Source organism: Cyprinodon variegatus, unplaced genomic scaffold (genome assembly GCF_000732505.1).
Source record: "Cyprinodon variegatus isolate N-32 unplaced genomic scaffold, C_variegatus-1.0 Scaffold141, whole genome shotgun sequence".
In the NCBI taxonomy this organism is placed as follows: Eukaryota; Metazoa; Chordata; class Actinopteri; order Cyprinodontiformes; family Cyprinodontidae; genus Cyprinodon; species Cyprinodon variegatus.
This window is the reverse complement of record NW_015150594.1, coordinates 596,365-616,837: the sequence shown is the minus strand read 5'-3', so window position 1 is coordinate 616,837 and position 20,473 is coordinate 596,365. Positions and strand designations below refer to the sequence as shown.

The following is a 20,473-nucleotide window of genomic DNA, read 5'->3' as shown; positions in this document are numbered from 1 at the left end:
TTGAACTTGTATCAGAATCTCACACTAAACTGTCTAGAAATCTATGAAGTCTGATAAAGAAAGTAAGAATATATTATTTTTCTAGAAATGATGTAATAGTTCAGACAGCGAAACTGCAGTTAAAGCAATGGCAGTTTTCTATTAGAATTAAGGAACTACATTGAAGTTAAATGAATATATAACCACCATGCATAGGATAAAAATTAAATTTTTCGGTTTTCCAACTCAACAAAAAATTACTAAATAATTAATTAAAAAGGACAACGAAACATGTCTTACTTTTTATTTTCCATTGCACAGTAATCTCTATCTACAGAATTTCTAAATTTTGTGGCAGCAGATAAAGTCATTAAAACATCCATGTGAAATTTGCATAAAACTGTACAAGAAAATCAGCTACAATGAGAAAAATACTGCACCCCACTGATGAGTTTTGAATCCAGGACAGAAGATGGCAGGTGGAAATAGTCCCTCAAACTGTTGAGTTGTAAGCATTCAACCAGGTAAGAATACTGCAGACCAGAACAAACAACACAGAAGCAGGTCGAAAACCTAATAAAATGACTGACGCTGGGCTGAAGAAATTAAAAATACAAACTGAAATAGGAGAAAGGAAAAGACAGGCTATTTTTCTGTGAGCATTCACACTCCATACAGAACATACAGGACCAGACTTCCACTATAGCTGTGGGATGCCATGGTCATTCAAAACAGTAAACTCTGAAAATTGAAGGGCTTTTGTTTGAAAACAAAAGGTGTTGATTAAACAGTACTTTTGACATCATGCACCGATCCTCTCACAGATATATTTCTGGGTAGATGGCTTTCACTGTACTCTGAGACTGAAATGGATGCACTATTTTAACTGGGAGAGGCTTGGACATTAGCTATGAGACACCAGCATCAATAATATGTTAATCAGATGGACACAGATGTACAGACATCCCAATATGCTTCCATATATATATATATATATATATATATATATATATATATATATATATATATATATATATATATATATATATATATGAATACAATACATTTTGTGTGAATTGAACTGTGGTTCTGGATAGACTGGAACAATATCATAACTCATACCTTGGTCCACTCAAGACATTTAACTCTAGATCATGACACATTATACAGCCATTTCAATGGTGTTGGATTTTAACCTCAAGGAACAAACAACAAATATCAGAGGGGAGAGAATTCACAATTATAATTTATGCCTTTTATCCACTTGCTATGAATAAAGGTACAATGGATCACAACGGCGCACATGCATCTCATTAAGTTTTAATCTTTTTGAAAAGTTCATTTATTCTAACAGTTTAGTTCTAAAGGTGGAGAACAATCTAATATGATTCATCACATACAGTGATATGTTTAATATCTGTTATTTTGATGGTCATGGGACTTGGCTAATTGAAAAAGAACAAACTATTATTTCATTTCTCAGAACTTCAGGATATATCATAGGCTGACACAGAAAAAAATATTGTTTTATGGCCTATAAAACTATAAGGAAGACTTCTGACATGACAGTTATATTGTACTGTAGGCTGCCACAGACACCCTCCATATGGAGGATAAGCCACAAAAGGTCATTGCTACAGAGGCTGGCTGTTTACAGAGGACAGTGTTCCAAAGGAAAGGGTTGTTATTAAAAATAAAGGTACACAAGCAACAAGGGTAACAGCAACATTGAAAGGATTCTAATCCAAAACTTATTCAAGAATCTGAGAGAAATCTAAAGTCCTAGACAGAAAAAGTTAATATTTTGGGGTACATATCACTCTGTATTGAACCTAATCCACATGTTTTGATATTTTTATTTTGTTTGCATGACTATAATAAATGAACTTTTCAATGATTTTCCAAGTTATTGAAATACACATGTATAACTGGGGGGGCAGAAGTGGGTAACCTGGGTCAAGAGAGTAAAAAGCCTGTACAGAGATTAGTTTCAACCGTTTGCATTTCCAGCTCTACAACAAAGACCTGGGGCTAATCACCTGGTTCAGAGAACAGAACAAAGGGTAGGTTTTTTACTTCCAGAACCTGGATTATCCACCTTTGTGGTAGCGCCTGGTTCCAAGAGGCATGGTAAAAAAAACAAAAAAAAAACACAATGGACAAGCTAAAGCAACTCTTTGGCGTCAGAAAAAATATGGCCTGTCTCCTCTTTTTTTTTTTTTTTTCTTGTGCAACCTTAATGTTTACTTTCTAGCTGGTCTAAGATTGTCAAACTATTTACTTATGTACAAATAAAGGTTAGAAGCGTAACAGACCGGAGAGACATCACATGGAGGGGGATTATTACTGTAAACACTGTAGCAAAAATAAGCTAGAAAACAAATAAAAAATCAAGGTGAATAAATAAGTACATAGACGGCACAAACTTTATGGAAAAACTATAAATATGAATTAATTTCAAAATGTGTCTCTTAAAAATCTTGCAATCATATATATATGTGTGTGTATATATATTGTAACAATGCCTTTTGACTATTACTCACTTGCTGTGGCAAAGCCTGTTTATTTCCTCCTAAATGGTGCCACCTATGTAAAATTGTATTGTTTATTGCTTACTTGCCAGAATTTCCCCATTGCGGGACAATAAAGGGATTTTATATTCTATTCTTTTCTATTTTCTGTGACTGATCAGGTTGCCTGATATACCAGGAATGAGGATCCAAGTGAGTAGAATATGCAAAAATTATAATTTCTGTCATTGCACTCAAGTGTTGATTTAAACCACACTGAACACAACCACATTAGTTGAGTTATGACAGTATATGAACAAGCCAATATAAAAACAGGTACCAGGCTGTTTTGGCTGAATACAATTTCCTTATGCACAACTGAGACCATTGTTTGTGAAATTAATACCTTTTATATTATACTTTGTTTGTTCATATTTTATTTATTTAATCCAAACAATGACTCCGAAGACCCAATGAAAAAAATAAGCCTTTTCAATTTGGCAAAGAAAATCCATTGTTTTTGTGTGTTCATCCTAAATCTTCAGCTGTGCCATTTCATCCACAGAAGCATTTTTCTAAAATATGGGAAACTTTGCTGCTGCTAAAAAAAACAAACAAACAAACAAAAAAAACAGTCTAAGGTTTGTTTTAAGGGAATCATTGTTACAACAAAGAAACAACTGACCAAACACAATAGCAGGTTGAATGTTAAGATCCAAATCAATATAAAAATGGGGAAAATAATGTATACCCTTGCTCTTCTAACAGATCCCAGCCCTTTTCATAAAAACAAAGTGATTTATGTCAGTCACCATTTTCGCACCATTAGAAAAATAAATATTTGAATAATATTGAGCAGGAAACCCCAACAAATATTTAACAGAGGAATGACATACACTCCGTCTCTCATACACAAGCACTCTGTAACAGTTTTAAAGTCTAAGATACAGAGGAGAGTTTGAGATTGAGTAAGATGATGAAATACACAGCATACATCAGAAAGTAGCCTTAATCTTTGTGACACTGCACACATTGTCTTAGACTCTGCTCGTCTCTCTTCCATCTCTGCAATGAGAAATCTCCTTCTTTCCTCTTTGTCACAAAGGTACAAAAGTCTACAAGTGGATACAGCATTGCACATTTATTAGATCTATGTACAGATATATCAGTTTATTTAGATTTGTCTTTTTTTCTTACATGAACTCGTCATTACTTGATTATACATAAAGTCTTGTTTCAGCCAAATTTGTTGGTTTGAATATTGCCCAAGAAGGTATACAGAGGAGACAACAATAAAAGGACGTTTTGGCAAATGAGAAAGAGGACTCCTCAGGTACATGGATCAATCCGAGACCTTGCAAGGGAGGCTCTACATAAACAAAAACACAAACAAAAAAAGTCACCATTTACTTATTACTTTCCTCTGAGGTTGTCTGTCTCCACCTCAGTTCCAGCTTCACACTGAGGTAAGAACAGGATCCGCTATTGTGCTAGGGACTAACTCCCGGATGTTTTTAATGAGGAAGGCTCAGAGGGACAGCTGACAGACAGATGGTGGAGAGGGAGGAGTCTGTGAGTCCAGAGGAGCTGATGGAAGGTCAGTGAGATACTTGTGACCACAGAGCTTCGCTCCTTCCCAGTGGCTCATCAGAATTGGTACCATTTTTTGTCTTTGCATTTCAGCATCATCTACAGGAAAGAAAAACATGTCAAGATAAGAACCTAAAAAGAAATGAAAATCTGAAAGACAACACAGGACGGAAGTGTACAATGTTCTGTACACTTGTCAAATCATAAGTCATAATACTATGGCTCTATCCTGCTCTCTAGTGGGCAAAGTCTATATATTAATATCAGCACAAAAAGGAGGACAGATCGTGGATATTTATAACAATATTATTATTATAATATATATTTAAGTATAAACTATTAATTAAAAATCTTGAAAATTAATAGCATGTTCAATCAATGCACATGTCAGTATACAGGGGACTTTTGTCATATGTGGAACAAAACCAGTGCAAACAGAAATTACCTGGCGCCACCTTCTGGGTGCAGATGTAAGGCCCAGAGCTTCCTCACTAAACAGCTTCCCTTATGTCTTTTACTCAAATATGGAGCAATCTTTAGATGTAGTAATGCCAGTGCTGTTCAAAGAGTCCAGCAATTATTGTTGGCTATATTGCACCATGCACAAATTATGGTACGGGTTTTCTTTATACCTTTCTTCTGACATTTTTACACTGAAATCCTTTTGATTGAAATCTCGGCAAAACGATTCAAATAGATGTTATTTTAATCGTTATTTATTCTTTTAATGGATATTTTACTGATACTCTCCCTGGATTTTCCTTTACCTTTTTCTTAAACAATGTTTTAGAGGCAACAACAACAAAGGCAACAATTTTAAGGTTATGCTGATTTCCTGGTTTTTATTATGACTCATAAAGACCAGGAAAAATCCCACAAGGTTAACTGAACCCTAAATAAGGTTGATCAAATTAATTACAACAGCTAAAAAAATTACTAAGCTGCTTTAACAAAATATTTATTCAGTGTTTTTACCTATAACGCATTCATTCTTAACTAAACTTTACAAAAAAAGCATCCATATTTCTGCAAAATCAATCTAGAAATAAAGAACATATATTGAATCTAGTGTATTTACCCTTAATTTAAGTAGGTAAATAAGATTATCTGCCAATGAAATGAGTATTTTTACTATTAAAATAAGATAATTAGATAACATGTGCCTGAAATAGGACAATGCAATTGTATTTTCTCATTTTAAATGTAAATTGTCCCATTGGCAAAGTCAATCACTTACCTCCTCAAAATTTTCCTATTTTAAGAAAAAAATGCTTATATTGATTTTATTTTATTTATTTTTTTGCAGTGTTTCGTTTTGTGAATGTAGTGTAATTATTTAGCTCTTATGAAGTATCTTTGCAGGCTTTTCACTTTTTTATTTTTAAACATATTCTCTTACATCATGGGCATGTTTGGAAAAAGAATCTGCGCTGGCCATCATGGCAGCTGTCCTCTCATCCAGTTCACCCAGTTTCTGGCCTCTCTCATCCAGTGCTATCCGGGCACGTGCTAGGTCTCCAACCACACCCGAGGCAGCCCCCTTCATCCCCTCAATGCCACCTGGGCCGGGGATGTGCTGAGCCAGACTTCGAGATGCCTTCCCAGCTGCCACCTCGCCAACTTAGGAAGCAGGAACAAGACAGAAGACAAAAAGCATGATGGTGTTTGTGGCTGCAACCATTTTAAGAGAAGTACATCTGTGAAGATTTTTCCAGCTTACATAGTTCTTCCCTATCCAGTGACTGTGCTCCTCCTCCAAAGAGGCCTTTAAAAAAACCTCTATTTGGTGCCTCTGGTGTTTCCACTGGTGTAAAAAGTTCACCCAACATCTCCTAAAATATAAAAAGCTGTGTCATTTCCAGTTAGTGATATAGTATGCATCATTTATGCATTTTGAAAGTTCTCAGACTCTCAAAAAAAAAAAAAAAAAAAAAAAAAAAAAAGTTTAACAAAGAGCCTTTAGACCTGCCTGTAGATTTTCACAAGTTTCTTGACTGTAAGTTATCCTCTGAATCTCAGTGGGTGAGCAGAGGTACATGGCTTGGCCCAGGTTTGTGAAGCAGAACGTCCTAGCTATCCGCATGTCTGTCAAAGGTAGGTAGTTTACATCCATGAGCGGTCTCAGTCCTGGCACACTGAATAAGAAGCACAGAAACAATAGAAATCAATTTAAACAAAAGGATGACCAATAAAAGTTCCCACACATACAGTCATCTTTGCCATTCTAAACTAACAGTTGTCTGCATTCTTAGGCCATCTTGATAGGAACCACTTTATGATTTCAACATTATGAATAACTTTAAACATCACCCTAAAAATTCAAACCTAAAGAAAGTGTGAAAATGTTTTTGTCGACCAAGAATTAGGAAGAGGTGTGGGTATTTAAATGAACACATGTAAATCCCCTAGTTGTCAAGGCAACATCTGGACATCCTCACACTGTTCAGACACCCATAAGGAAAGCTGCTCTCTATGTCCTTTCAGGGGAACTGTGACTGATGAGAATGGCTGTCACAGTCGTACACTCTCCCTCTATTATTACCCATCACACATTGTATAGAATTCCACCTGCTGTGTGAATAGAGCGTTTCCCACCTTAACAAATCCATCAGTTGGTAACAATCCTATAGCACATGGCTTTTAAAACTTGATGTGATTCCAAATATGGTAAAACATCTCAGCTTTATGGGAGAAATTGTGGAAAGGTGGGGGATTTTACTCGTATTTTGGGATTGCCTGAAGGTGGACGATTTTTGTAAAAATGTGCAAACAAAAAGAAGGCATTCATATAGATCTGTATATAAAAAAGACAATTAAATACTTGATCAGAGTTCTTCCTTTTGCTTGGTTAAGGCCACAACCTCCAAGTATTACACAGTGGAGAGATAGAATTAGAAGTCTATTTTATGGAAAAAGCAACATCAAGACAACAACGTAAGATGGAGACCTTTGAAAGAAAGTGGAGACCTATAACTAAATTCATGCTGTAACCTTGACACCTCTATTTATTTGTTTGGTTGCTTTTGTACCTTACAAATATATTCAGTATTATTACTGTGTACTTGTATCACTGGTCTGTATTTTCATTATGTCACAATGATTCACTGCAATCATTGTGATTTATATAGCCATTGATGCTGTTAATGAGTATAAATATCTCTTAATGGGTCTAATGTCTATAGAAAAGAAATGTATATCTGTTTGACTGTCTTCTCAATCAACAATCCCTGGATATATTTTGGCATTGCTGGAAGTTCTGTATGCTTTGTGTAGGTGAAATGGCTAAAATGGTCTGCATAAATAAGATGTTAAGATGCACACTGTGAAATGTGACACGGGTGGACGTGTATTTGTCAATATAAAAGTTATTGAAAATAAAAATAGAAAAAAAACCTGGATGTGATTTTAGAAACAATGTTTTAAAGTTAAAGTTAAATTAGTTATTCACACTGAAGGAAGGTAGTTTTTTTGTTTTTTTTTTGTCATGGCCAGCGTGGTTCTATGAACACAAAAAAACCTGGTGGCCTTGTGGATTTTTGTGAAACTGGATAATTTATCTGAAATTAAAGACAAGCAAGTATTTTTTCTTTGTCCACTTTGAAAGTGTTGCACACCTCAATTTACTTTTGGTTTCTTTTACTAAAAAAGCTACAGTAAAGGAAGAGCCAGAGCTATATAAGGAAAGCTAATTTGATGCAAGTCATAACAAGAAAAATAAATGCATGCAATATATTACTCTGTGTCTAATAAATCCAAAATATTGGACAACTCCCACTTTTTAGATGAAATAGGATTATGGTACAAATAATTGATAACTATTTAATTATTAATCAACTTTTTGAATTATATGTTTATCAATATGTGTTTGTATTCCAATAAGCCAATTTCCATAATCATTTATTCATTTAGAGTTTGCCTTCTTTATAAGCTTCTATAACACATTTATAAATACTGTTTGCTACAGCTGAAAGGCTTTAGGATTATTCCTTTTAAATATACTACAGGCTCTACAGCTGTAAAGCTGCAGCCCAGTTCATCCAAAGTGACTGTTTTTATCTACAGCATAAAAATAGTTGTCTTTTTTGGGGGGATTTCAATAACAGTGTAGTGATTTACAAATAGTCAAAACATAAACTTCTTATACATCAGTATAATAAAGTTTAAAATTAAAATTGTATGTCCTTTTTAGAACGATAAATGTTTCTAATGGCAAAGTCCAGTCAAACCCATCTATATTGTTACAAAAACGCTTACTGTATAATGGAGACATTGATTAACCTATCATCATTTCAGACTAACGTGCTACTCACCTGAGTGTCATTATGTGACCATTGGCACAAAAACAAGCCAAGCACACTCCCTGGTTCATCTGCACAATGTCTGCCCGTAAGATAAAAGAATTTTCTGTGATACTGTGTTTGTAGATGCAAGTCTGGGAAGGAAGGGACATGACTTTGGCCTGCTTCTCGGAGCACACCACAGCAAACTGGCTCTCATTTAGCTCCTGCGAGGTGGAAGGTGAAACAGAGACAGGCCGCCGCTTTCGGATCTTCTCTCTTTCTTCACCATCTGCTGTGATGTTGGGCTCATACCAGGGTTCAAATGCAGGAGCAAGCAATAAACCAGTGGAGTCCAGAAAAGAGATCCGCATGATGCTTCCCTTAAGCCGCACCAACATACCTTAAAAAGAAAAGGTTTTTAGGAACCAACGGATATTGTATATTATATGTATATATTTATATATATATGAAGTATACATGTATAGTTTTACCCGTAGGGGAAATTATAACTGGTTGGAGTTGCCGCTGCTCCCCAGCAGATGGCAAAGTGATAGCCAGAACCAACACAGTCCCAAGTGAAGTGCCCACATAGAGGCAAGGTGTCAAAGTGCAGTCCCCCTTACGGGCAAAAGTCTCGCAGAATAGAAAGGAACTTATAGCTTCCCGGGCTTCTTTGTCGATGCTGGTGACGCTGGAGGAGCGTGAGCGGCTGAAGGAGTTGTCCCGGTGGTCTAACGGGTTGGCACCCCGCGGCGGGCACACAGAAAGAAGGACAGTAAAGAAAAAACAGAGAGAGGTAAAGCACCTACAAAGCAGCAGCTTCAACACATTGTGCACTTTTCTTACAAAAGCAGTGATTACAAATTAAAACCTTTTCCTCAATTTCTTACTTTAATTCAATCTATTAATTTATTTTACTGGAATATAGTGTGACAGACCAAAACAAAATGAAACTGTTGAAAAATTATACATATATTTGATTAAGAACAAAACTATGAATTTGCTTAAATGTTGCCAGGCGTATTCTATTAAGTGAATACTTCAGTTCAAACCAGTGCGCTAGAGAAGTCCCAGTGTCTTTAGAGTCACTGTCCTCTGCTCAAATAATCTCTTTTTTAATCAGGAAGCTTTGCCCTTTATGTTTCTTTAACAATTTTCTCAACAAGGCTAAATCAGCTTCTCAGCACCTGCTGATAGAAGCATCCTCAAAGCTTCATAATGTCGCCATCATCCTTCAAAACGTCATCAGTAAAAAAAAAAAAATATGGCGTTTATGGCGATGCAGATTAAAGAACTTCAAGAATGAGGCCTTCTTTTGGTTTCAAGGGCTTTTCTCTTATTAGTTTCTCAAAAGGTCAAAATGGTTAGTGCACATCAGCTTAAGCTGGCAGATCATACACCAAATTTGTGGATCTCACAAATGTGAGTTCAGATTGATGGTCATCATATGATTTTATGATAATTATACCATGAAAATTATTCATATTATTAAAGTTAGTTAAAGCAGTAGACGTTTTCTTTATGAAAAAACTTGTTTCCACCTTTATAGTAGAGTGAAGCAGGATCTGAATTTGTTTTTTTTAAATTCAGCTTTACACCTACAGTATTCAGTACTTTATGTGGTCAGTCACATAGGATTCCAGTAGAATACCTTCGATATTGTGGCTGCAATAAGACAAATAGTGAAAAAAGTTAAACCGTTACACACAATAAAATTATACCGGAGGCAGATTTTCATTTTGAAGAGGTGAGGTTGAGTCCTTTCTTAAATTCTTAAGATAAAAGAGATTTATGTTTTCTCCTGGGCATTATGATTTTTACCTCAATGTTTTAGAAGAAGCAATAAATTAAGATCTTATTGTCTTATGTTCTTGATTTTTATATAAAAAAGAACAGAAAGTGTTTGATACCCAAATAAAAGAGTAATCTACACATTAAATATGTTGATAAGAAAATAAATATTAAAAAAAATATGTATATATATATATATATATACACAACTGAATGTTGGGATACAAATGGCAATTTTGCAGACTAAATAACTTTTTATTGTTACAATAAACAGTCACACAAGGAAAAGAAAATACATAAAGAAGACAAAAGAGGAAAAGAAACTGAAAAAGCTACTGTACAGAAGGTTTTAGGGTAAAAAGAGTGAGCAAAGACTACTACTTCAGCACCACTGACCTCTTATCTTCTATGGTTAAATGAAAAACCAAATAATAAAAAGAAATAAAAAGGCAGGGAGTTATGTTCAAAAATTTTATTCAGCTCAATACATTTCAAATCCAGCCAGATCAGTGCTACTTTTAACACATGCAAACTTAAGAGATCTGCACAGCTTGCCAATTTTGAGACTAAAAACCAGAGAAAAATACTCCACTGGACTAATGGAATGTGGCTAAGTCCAGTCACAGCGAGGAAATCAAACTGCAAATCATATAAAAGACTGTTTGGAGACACGAAGTCAAGGCTTACCCAAGTCTGGCTTTAGCTCAGTAGGCAAGCTTAATTTCCGTGACATCTTTGCTGGAAAAAAGAGAACATCCCTCTTTACAAACACACATCTAAGCTATGACAAGGTGCCATGCAAAGCCAGGTAGCCAGAACTGGACAAGGATTGAGCACAATGCTGAAGGACACCTAAATAATAGGACTTTAAAAATAAAAACTGTGGAACATGTCCAGGGTACTTGGTTTACTGACAAGAGGAGCCAAAATGCTTTACATATAAGACTTCCACGTACAGTAAGAACATAGAGGCAACCCCTGTATCTAAAAGGCATGCTGTGACAGAAAACAAAAGGAGGAGACCATTGGTTGCACAAATGCCTCAAGAGAGGACTGGTAAAAAAGACCAAAACTGCAGGGGCATTCAGGACTGTCAGGCCAAAGAAGCATGCAGCAAGAACCAGAACGTAATAAAAAGTAACATTAGAGGTTAAAGAAGACAGTGACAGTGAAGAAAAGGTGGTTAAAGTTGACTTGAAAGGTTTCACAGCTCTTTTATAATTTTACTTCGACTTCTTGTTCAAGAGTAAAAACAATTGACAGTAAATAAAGGCTAGAGGTACTGTAGTTTGACCCGCACTGTACAGATAGAGCTACATCATACACTCTTTGAGGTGTTACGCTTCCTAAAAATATTTATCAAGTGTAGTTGTGCCAGTGGTTTAAGTTGGTGCTTTCTCAGGATTCCATCCAAAACAAAGCTTTAAATGACAAACAAGCTTTGACCTTATAGCAAAAGTTTGGTTGCATATGTATGTTTTTTTTATAGTTTGAGTGGTGGACAATGTTAGGCCCCACTAATCCCCCTGAGCAGGCCAGTGGGAATGTATTCTTTTAAATAGAGGTCATGAAGGACACAACAGGCATATTTGATAGGTGATGAGGATCCAGACTAAAGATTCAGCAGAGACAGGAATTGGAGCTCCTGCATCATGAGGGTAACCATAACCTCACTTGTGTGTAACTCCCAGGTTGATGCAGATGAGGGCTTGATGGTCTGATCCTCACATTCATTATAATCAGAGACCCACTCAGCTTTAATTGCCTTTGGGTTGTCAGGTTTGATTGTGTTCTCAATGCTGCACAAGCTTAACCATTCACTCCATCGTAGCATGTGTAGACTTTCTATTACTCAAATCTGTGTTGCTAAAACTTGCTCCACAGAAAAGATCACATGGGGCCACATAAACAACCTGCAAACCAAAGTGTATTGACAATTAAGAATTACCTTGCATCACCACCTCCACAATCGAGAAAGTATTCTTAGCGGTTTGTAAATCTGGGTTGGATAAGGTTTGATGGTGCCTTCTCGCTGTTTATTTAGTTTTTAGCTTCACAACCATACATTACCTGGAACCTGAAAGAAAAAGGTTTTCCAGAAACTGCCAACTGCATTGGTTTATAAATATATTAATGTATTATTGAAGAGACAGAGCTTTGGTTAACGCATGTCTAGCTTCGGCTGGCAATGTTTTTATATGAAGAAGTTTTGCTAGGCTAAATCTAACATGATTCATATAGAATTTAACAAAACAAACAAATTATAGTTCCTCTATTTTTTAATACAGTTTAGCTTTATTAAATGTTGCTAGATCTTCCAAATAACATTATGTCTTAAAAACCTAATGCTGTGCTCTTAATATCATGAGAATTCAATGTATATTGTCATGCTGTGTGCACATTTCTTCTCCAATAAATGTTTTAAATAAATTAGCACAGGACAGAGCTTTGCATCCAATTAAGTCTGTGCATATTTGAATATCAATATAAGAAGTAAAAAAAAAAACAAATTAAAAATCTTATTTGTTAAATTAAAATCTGTAGATATTATAGGGTTAGATTATTGGATAGTAAATTCCTCTTTTCTTTGATTTAACGTTTGGATAAATCGAAACTTTGTCATAACAGTTTGATGAATTGTTATTTTACTATTTGCATGAACACTGAAGGTAAATGATTACGTAGTTGGAGCAATGAGTGGCTCAGTGGTTTTATAGGACATTATAAACAATCATATCAGACAGACAGCAAACGCAAACACATTTACACTCAGACACATGTGCTACATACAAGTAGCATGCAAGATCTGTATCATACAACTATTTTATCTTAAAACAGCAGCAATCTCAGCCTCACTCTAGGTCATCCTCTGCTCCAAGAACTTTCAGTTTTTCTTACGTTGTGTTAATGTTTACACTCAAGCATAAAAATAAGCAGTTTCTGTATGGAAATAAACTAATTCATCAGGTTATAAAAAAAATAAAAATAAAAAAATTGAAAAAAATAAAAATATGCAGAACTAAAAGGAAGTGGAACAGAAGCTAACCTTGACACATTAAAAATGCTGTTATCATCTTGTTTTTATGAATGTAAAATAGCATTTGAGTGACTACAGACATTAAGGACAGAGAAACATAACGGGGAACCAAACCGGGACCACATTTGTCCTGCCAACAGAGCTTCTGATGGAAACTTTGGGCCAGTCTTACCTCCTCTACCACCTCCATTGTAGAACTGTTGAAGATTGCTGTGTGACATCAACACTTTTGGAGATAAGGGAGGAGTAAAGTACAATAAATGTACAGTTAAAAACAACAATTTGTGTAAATTTAGATCAATTTTATGGGCAAAATTATATTTTTTTATCTTAAATACAATGTTTTGAGTTTGATTTTTTATCTTGTCCTCTTTTTTAAAAAAAGAAAAAGGAAAATGTGTTAATTTTGAGATTATGCTCCTGCAGTCAAATATGTGTTCATCCAAAGGCTTTGTGTGGAAGCCAAAAAGGGAAACGACTAAATAATATTTTAGTGGGGAATCTTGGGTTATTTTTTTATTTTAAGTTCTTTCATTTGTTTAAAAATTGATAATTTTAAATGCAAAATAAAATAAAGTGATAAAGATACAATTTTTGAAATCAGGTAATTTTACCAGAAATGGTGGGGACTAATATCAGACCTGATGAAAGCTGGAGGACGACATATAGGGATGTGATTTGTATCTGACCTTTTAAAAAGATTGATCATTTTATAGCATGGCTGTGATATCATCTATTACAAAATGAAACAGTTTTGGGTTTTTTTCTCTCGATGGTACCAGCATTGTAGATTATTGGAATGCAAACCAAAGAGCATCTCTGCAAAACAAGACTAACCTACTTTCTCTCTGGACCTCTTATAAAACCTGTCTCTACTGCTGGAGAGGAAATGCCTCAATTTACTGAACCCAGACACTAAAAAATAAAGGTATCTGCATAAAAACTAAGTTCAAAATTAAGTTGCATATTTTTGGCAAAATAATAAATGTATTGCACTACCGGTTTTTTCACACAGTAATAGTTTTTTCACACCCGTTGGTTGGATTTACTTAATTAATAGTTACACTTAGTTAATCTCACACATAATATAAACAAAGTTTGCACGGGATAAGAAGTTCAAGTATTGAAAACATAACTGTGTCTGCTGGACTCTGTCAACTGATAAATGAATATGTGTGGAAATGGGGGAACACTGCTCAGACTAAAAAAATGAGTATTTCTAAATGTTGTGGATGAGTGAAACTGACAGTAAAGCAATTTTATGGTTCAGCAAAAAAACATACTATACAGTTCTGCTTTAATAAGCAGCAGTTAATAGTCAATCTTAAAAGCAAGACACATCAATCTTGTTTGCTGACTATTGAAAGAAGTACTATGTATAAGCTTGACAACATATTTTGGACTTTTTTCCATTTAGACAAACCTGATGTTTAAATCTGTAGCATTGTTTTAACCAGAGCCACTGAAGAACATGTTACCTGAAGTTGGAGACTTGCAGCGGTCCTCAGATGTGGCCGAGTACTCGTTAATGTCACACAAACCTACAGTAGAGTAGATATAACACCAACTGGGATTAAATTGATTAAGATATGAAGATGTAATTCTGCAATTGCAAACAACAAATATAAATAAAATAAAATAATAATAATAAAATAAAAATGTAAAAATAAAAAAGGACAAATGATTGAAATTATATTAGAAATTAAATTAAGAGCAATTTAAAACATTTCTTTTCTACATGAAGTCATGTGGGAGTGGTGGTGTGTGACATTGTTCTGTGAGGCAGAAAGCCGTCCAGACCAGAGTACCCTGTAGCACACAAACACAACTGAAAGTCTGATTACAGATCCTGCTTGCCAAGCTCTGATATGAACCCCCCTGGTGCTTACCAGATTATATGGGAGATCTCTGCATCCTTTTCAGGACGGGGATGAATATGTGCAATATTTTTGGCTTCAGATGCGGTTTCTTTCAAAAGCTATGAACAATTGTATTTAAAGTCATTACCCAACATCTCTGGGCAGATCTTTCAAATCTGCCAAACGTACAAATGGGAAGTAATTTACTAGAACGAAATTGATCTGCATTGCTATTGTCCAACACATGATGGCAGTGTGTTAACGCTGAATCCAGTGATACATTGAGGATACTTTAAAACTCAGGAGGAGAAAAACATACAATCTACAAAGATATATATGAAAGAGATTTGAATAATATTAATAAAATAAGTGATTTTTAAAAAAAAATACTTTGCTATTTACAAAGCCTTGTCCAATAGGACTGGATAGCATGAACTTGCAGAGCCTTGCAAAAGTGTTTGAATGTTTTTAACTCTTGCACTTTTTCGTGTTGTGTCATGATACATCTACAAACTGATGAATTTAATGGCTTTTTTTTATGAAAGTTTAAAATATGGTTAGGTCTTTAGAGCTTAAAATAATATCCATTGCAAAAGAGGATGAGATTAAAATAGGCCATTTGATTATACTTTTTCAATAAACGTAAGTAATTTTTTCTAATGTCAGTATAATAAAAGCAGTATGGTGATTGTCTCAGATTTTTTTTTTTTTTTTTTTTTTCAGAGAACTTTGGGGATAATGAAAACCAGCACACAGGCCACGGATAAAATTGCAGAGACATTTATAGCATGACTGAGTATGAAAACAACATCTCAAAGTTTGTATAAAACTTAAGGCACAACTGAATCCACAAAAACTGAAGCTGTGGTTGTAACCTGACAGAGTGTGATACAGTTCGAGTGGTATGAATACTTCACAAAGGACTATGGATGCAGTGTCTGTGTGTGTATTTATGTCTTCTCACATTGAGATCAATTTACTGATTAGATTAGGGACTAAGCACCTGTGGTGGCAATAAAAAGCCTTCATGCTTAAAAACAACTTAATGCTGTCAGGTGAGGGAAAATACAAACTTGAATTAATTTCCTTTAGGATTGATTTCATCCACTAATCCAGCCACAGGTGAAAAGCTGACAAAAACAAGAGATTATAGGGCTGGGATTTGTTTGTAAGACAAAAGTGTAGAGAACATCCTTTCCTCATGGGTCGATTTCTATTATTATTGACAGCAATATCCGTATCTATCGTCATTTCTTCTACTTGAACAACGATTTCTATCATGACATTGAAGAACGTCTATTTGTTTAACTTATGTTTAGTTTGGCTTATTTTTGTATCATGCATTTGTTTCCAATTAGAAACATCTCTGCAACATTTAGATAAGCTTTAAGGTATGTGATTTTTGTTTAGCTAGACTGGTGTGAGGCAATTAGCATCTTCATTTTGTCAAAACAAAAATCAGTATTTAAACATTTTAAACTAACCCCCTCCCTGCAATAAAATGTGCATTGTTTATTTTTTACATGCCTTATCTGTCATTTTTTCATCTTTACCTCCAGAAGGCTGCCGTGTTTTTCTTGGCGACCGAGGCTGTCTCTGGTAGGGATCATTGGATCCGTAAAGCTCCACCGTTCCCAGGTTGAGGACCACAGTTTTCTGGATGTAGTCCACCACTGCTAGGCCATTGCTATTGCCAAACACCACTCTGGGGTGTGATGGAAGAAGATAAAGAGGGAGTGGAAGAAGGTGAAAGTAGGTTAAAAAACAAGGATTAAAAGGCAAGAAAAAGCAACATGAAGTAAAAACAAGATCACATATACATATATTATACATTTAGTCAAATAGATAAGATATGAGTTCATAAATCATATTGTCAAGCATTACTTTGCAAAAGTACGCCAAGCTCTTTTCACTTTTTGTCACATAACATCCTTAAACCATATTGTGGTGCACTAGCTAAATGAAAAGATGGGGTGATAGACTGAGCTAAATAAAAGGTAATCCTGAAAGAAGCATTATAGTTCTTCAGGACTGAAGAGCCTCCATAAAGCAAGATTTATAATGTAATGTTGGAGAAAAAAGTGCATGCGCAAGAATGGCCCAGTCAAATTCAAGACTTAGTTCCAACACAGCAATAACTCCAGCAGAGAAATTGACTTGACTTCAAAATTGCCGATGCAGCTGAAAATTGATTAGTATCATTTCATGATGAGCTCAATTAAAAGATATTGAGAGTATCATGAATGTTTTTAGGTATTAAAGTATTTTAGCAAAAGTTTAAACATAAATGTAAAAAAATAAAATATATAAGGTGAACATCTGATTAACTTCTGCTGCTGAAGATTCTCAGTCATCCAAGAAATGAAAACCAAAAACAATAAAATGTCATCTTTTATTTTAAGTTTTAAAACAGGCAGTTAAAAATCCGTTAATAGGGCCTCGGTTTAGTTATATTAAACTTAAATCAAAAAAAGCTTAAAACAAAAATGCTTAAAACGACTAAAATGCAATGTAGGAAAACCACATTGTGTATTTTTTAAATTTTTATTCTGTATACCTAAAAACAACATCTCATGCCTAGACCCCATCCATTAAATCTGACTTATCTTGTCTAATTAAGCTAAGTGTAGAAGGGGATAACGTGAGAGTGTATAAAAATGTAAGCTGGTAAAGACATGTCCAAGATAACTATAGCAAAATCTGGGTCTTTACAACAATACAGACTCAGGAAGAATCAATTCAAATGTGCGTAAGAATAAAATTCTGCAAAACAAAATAAACAAAGATTTGCAAATCTTTGTTTTGTTTTTTTTCAAAACAATGCTAATTTTCAGTCACATGAAATCCCATAACACAAGAGTAATGTTTATGCTCATAAGTTAATTAAAATGTTAAGCAGTATGAAATGTTGCAAGGTGCTACAATTAAGTAGAGAATTTGCTGATATCAGATAAAAAAAAAAAAAAAAACACATCCATTGTTCTTATCAACTCCCTGTGTGTCCACTTACAGGCCATAGGATGAATTCAGCACCAGACTTGTGATCTGCTGAGGAGGCTCTCCACTCACCCACACAGACTGGACCACCAAATCCACCTGGTAGCCTGGAGACTGCTTCAGAGGACTACTTCGCACTCTGTGGAGAGGGCAAAAAAAGGAATAAAAACACAGAAGGGCAAAAAGGATATATATATATATTAAAAAGTAAAACACAAGCAGTGCAGCTGAATATGTGAAACAGCTCTGTGTGTAGACAGTCTGGCGTGAAAGGCTACAGGGAGATGATGGGGAGGTTGTGGCTAAAAATGCTCCAGGCATCAGAATAACTTCATGCAACTGTGCTTGAGGCTAAAAGAAAGACTATTCTTTTTAGGCTTTTGCACTTGATCCTGCTTCCTTCATGTAAGCTGATTTCAGTGTGTGTCTTTCTCATACTTAAGGCAGGGTATGTTGCCTCCGTCAGAGTTGTTGCTGCTGGTGGAAGGATGGGAAGGTGGGCCGCTCGTCTGAGGGGAGGCACCAGGGGTGGGATGTGCCGATGTTTGCTCACCACCTCCACCATCTGGAGACTCCATTTCGTTCAGCTCGTACTGCATTCGCACCTCTAGTAACTGTAAACACACACAGATGTGCTCAGACTGACAGCAGGGATTAGAATATATAAAAACATGGGCCTATCTCAGGGTCCTTATGTATGATTTTATTTTATTTAAGATTCCAGACATTTTTGTCAAATTTCTCTCTTACAGTACTTGTTGTTTTGTATATTAACAATTTTTCAGATTAACATGTATGAATAGATTAGATATATTCATACATCTTCAACCTCCTCATATTGTGTCATTTTCCTACCATAATCCTCTAAAATAGAATACCAAAAGTACAAATGGTGTAATAAAGACCAATTAGCACACAAGGCAGGTCAGAGCACAAACATAAATCTACCAAAACATTACTGTCTATCTAAAATCATAGGCCATCCAGGAGCTCTTTCTTCAGAAAAGCTGAAAAATTTCCAAGAGGTCCTTGGTAACTGTAAAGGAGCTACAGAGATCTATAGCTAAGGTATGAGAATCTGTATACAGGACAGCTATTTAGACATACAGTCTAAAATGTGGCCTTTATCAAAACACAAGAGGAAGAAAACCATTGCTGAAAGAATACAAAAGGAGTCCTGTTTTTTGTCATAAGCTGTTTAAGAGTCACTGCAAATGTAAAAGATATGCATGGTAAAAAGGTGTGGCAACATATGCATGAGTCAGAATGACATAATTAAAGTGCAGACCTAAATGCAAATGAGAATCTTTGGCAAGGGTTGAAAACCATTGTTTACAGGTGATGTTCACCAAAAAATACTGAGCTAGAGTTATTTGTCAAAGAACTGACAAAAATTGTGGTCTCTAGATGTGTTAAGATGCCAGAAACATTTCCTATGGAAAACAGAATGCACCTAATGTATTGTTCAGAGAGTTTATGGCCACTGCCAATTCTCAGCTGCTGTAAACTAGTTGTACTTCTACATTTTATGCTAGAAATTTGATTTGTAACGTTTAAAACAACTGTGTGTAATTTTCCTTTCCCTACCCAATAAGCTGCGTTTTAATTTGTAGACACATACACATAGTATCCAAATTAACAGTAGGATGTAAAATTGTAAAGAGATTCGGACTTAACTTTTAAAACACTGTACAGCTACAATAATTATTCAAACAGGATAACAATACATCGATGAATGACATCTGCATACATTCAGACAGTCGTCTTTGATGAAATGGATTTTCAGTGATGTGTTTGCATGTGTGTGGGCAGGGAGAAAGTCAAAGAGCTCCTCTAATACTGGAACACTCAATTCCTTCTAAATCCCCCTTCAGGCTACCCCTTTGCAACCTCCGCCTTCGCAAAGATACACACAAACACAATGCTGATAAGCTTTTCTCTTTGGCATTCTGTCAGCCTCATTAGCCCTTCTGACATGTGGGAGTTTAGAGTGATCAGTGCCCTTCTTCAGATTCCCCCTCTCTCTCTCTGTTTTCTAGCTTAACTCCTACAAGGTTATGTAGAAGTTTAGCCTAATGCAAAAAGACCCTGTTTAAGCTACATCCTTATATCTAGCCCTGATTCCATGCTGCAGCATCTGTGAGGGGGTAAAAGACTGGGATAGTTTTCTTTTCTCTATAAATTCATGAATGGATTTTGAGGGTTTTAAATATTTATGACAAACAATTGCAAATTTAACAAAGAGGGCATCAGTGGGACACACCCTTGTACTGCCCACACACTGACTGAAACAAGCCAGGTGCAGCAACGGTAGAGAGCAGACATCAACTACTTTTGTTTTTTGTTCAGTTAAACACAGACTCCCGCTGAACTGCCATTAACACTTAGGTTGCTATCAAAAAAGATTATAACATTGGGCTAGCTTTGCTT

General features: G+C 35.3%; 1 protein-coding gene across 3 annotated transcripts in view; it reads right to left on the bottom strand.

Moving 5' to 3' along the window:
• Positions 1-2,796: 2,796 nt before the first annotated feature.
• Positions 2,797-20,473, bottom strand: part of stxbp5 (syntaxin binding protein 5 (tomosyn)) — a 146,056-nt gene continuing 128,379 nt past the window's right edge. The window contains exons 16-27 of one of the 3 annotated variants that reach the window (XM_015376784.1): positions 18,482-18,657; positions 18,057-18,182; positions 16,600-16,751; positions 14,666-14,728; positions 13,360-13,413; positions 10,838-10,888; positions 8,851-9,132; positions 8,390-8,759; positions 6,049-6,214; positions 5,800-5,911; positions 5,479-5,699; positions 2,797-4,178 (exon numbers count right to left, since the gene is read on the bottom strand). In XM_015376784.1, coding sequence (XP_015232270.1) covers positions 4,137-4,178; positions 5,479-5,699; positions 5,800-5,911; positions 6,049-6,214; positions 8,390-8,759; positions 8,851-9,132; positions 10,838-10,888; positions 13,360-13,413; positions 14,666-14,728; positions 16,600-16,751; positions 18,057-18,182; positions 18,482-18,657 — 1,815 coding nt within the window. In that variant the 3' untranslated portion in view covers positions 2,797-4,136. The remainder of the gene's footprint in view (positions 4,179-5,478; positions 5,700-5,799; positions 5,912-6,048; positions 6,215-8,389; positions 8,760-8,850; positions 9,133-10,837; positions 10,889-13,359; positions 13,414-14,665; positions 14,729-16,599; positions 16,752-18,056; positions 18,183-18,481; positions 18,658-20,473) is intronic. The other 2 variants (XM_015376785.1, XM_015376786.1) reach the window with 2 other exon arrangements.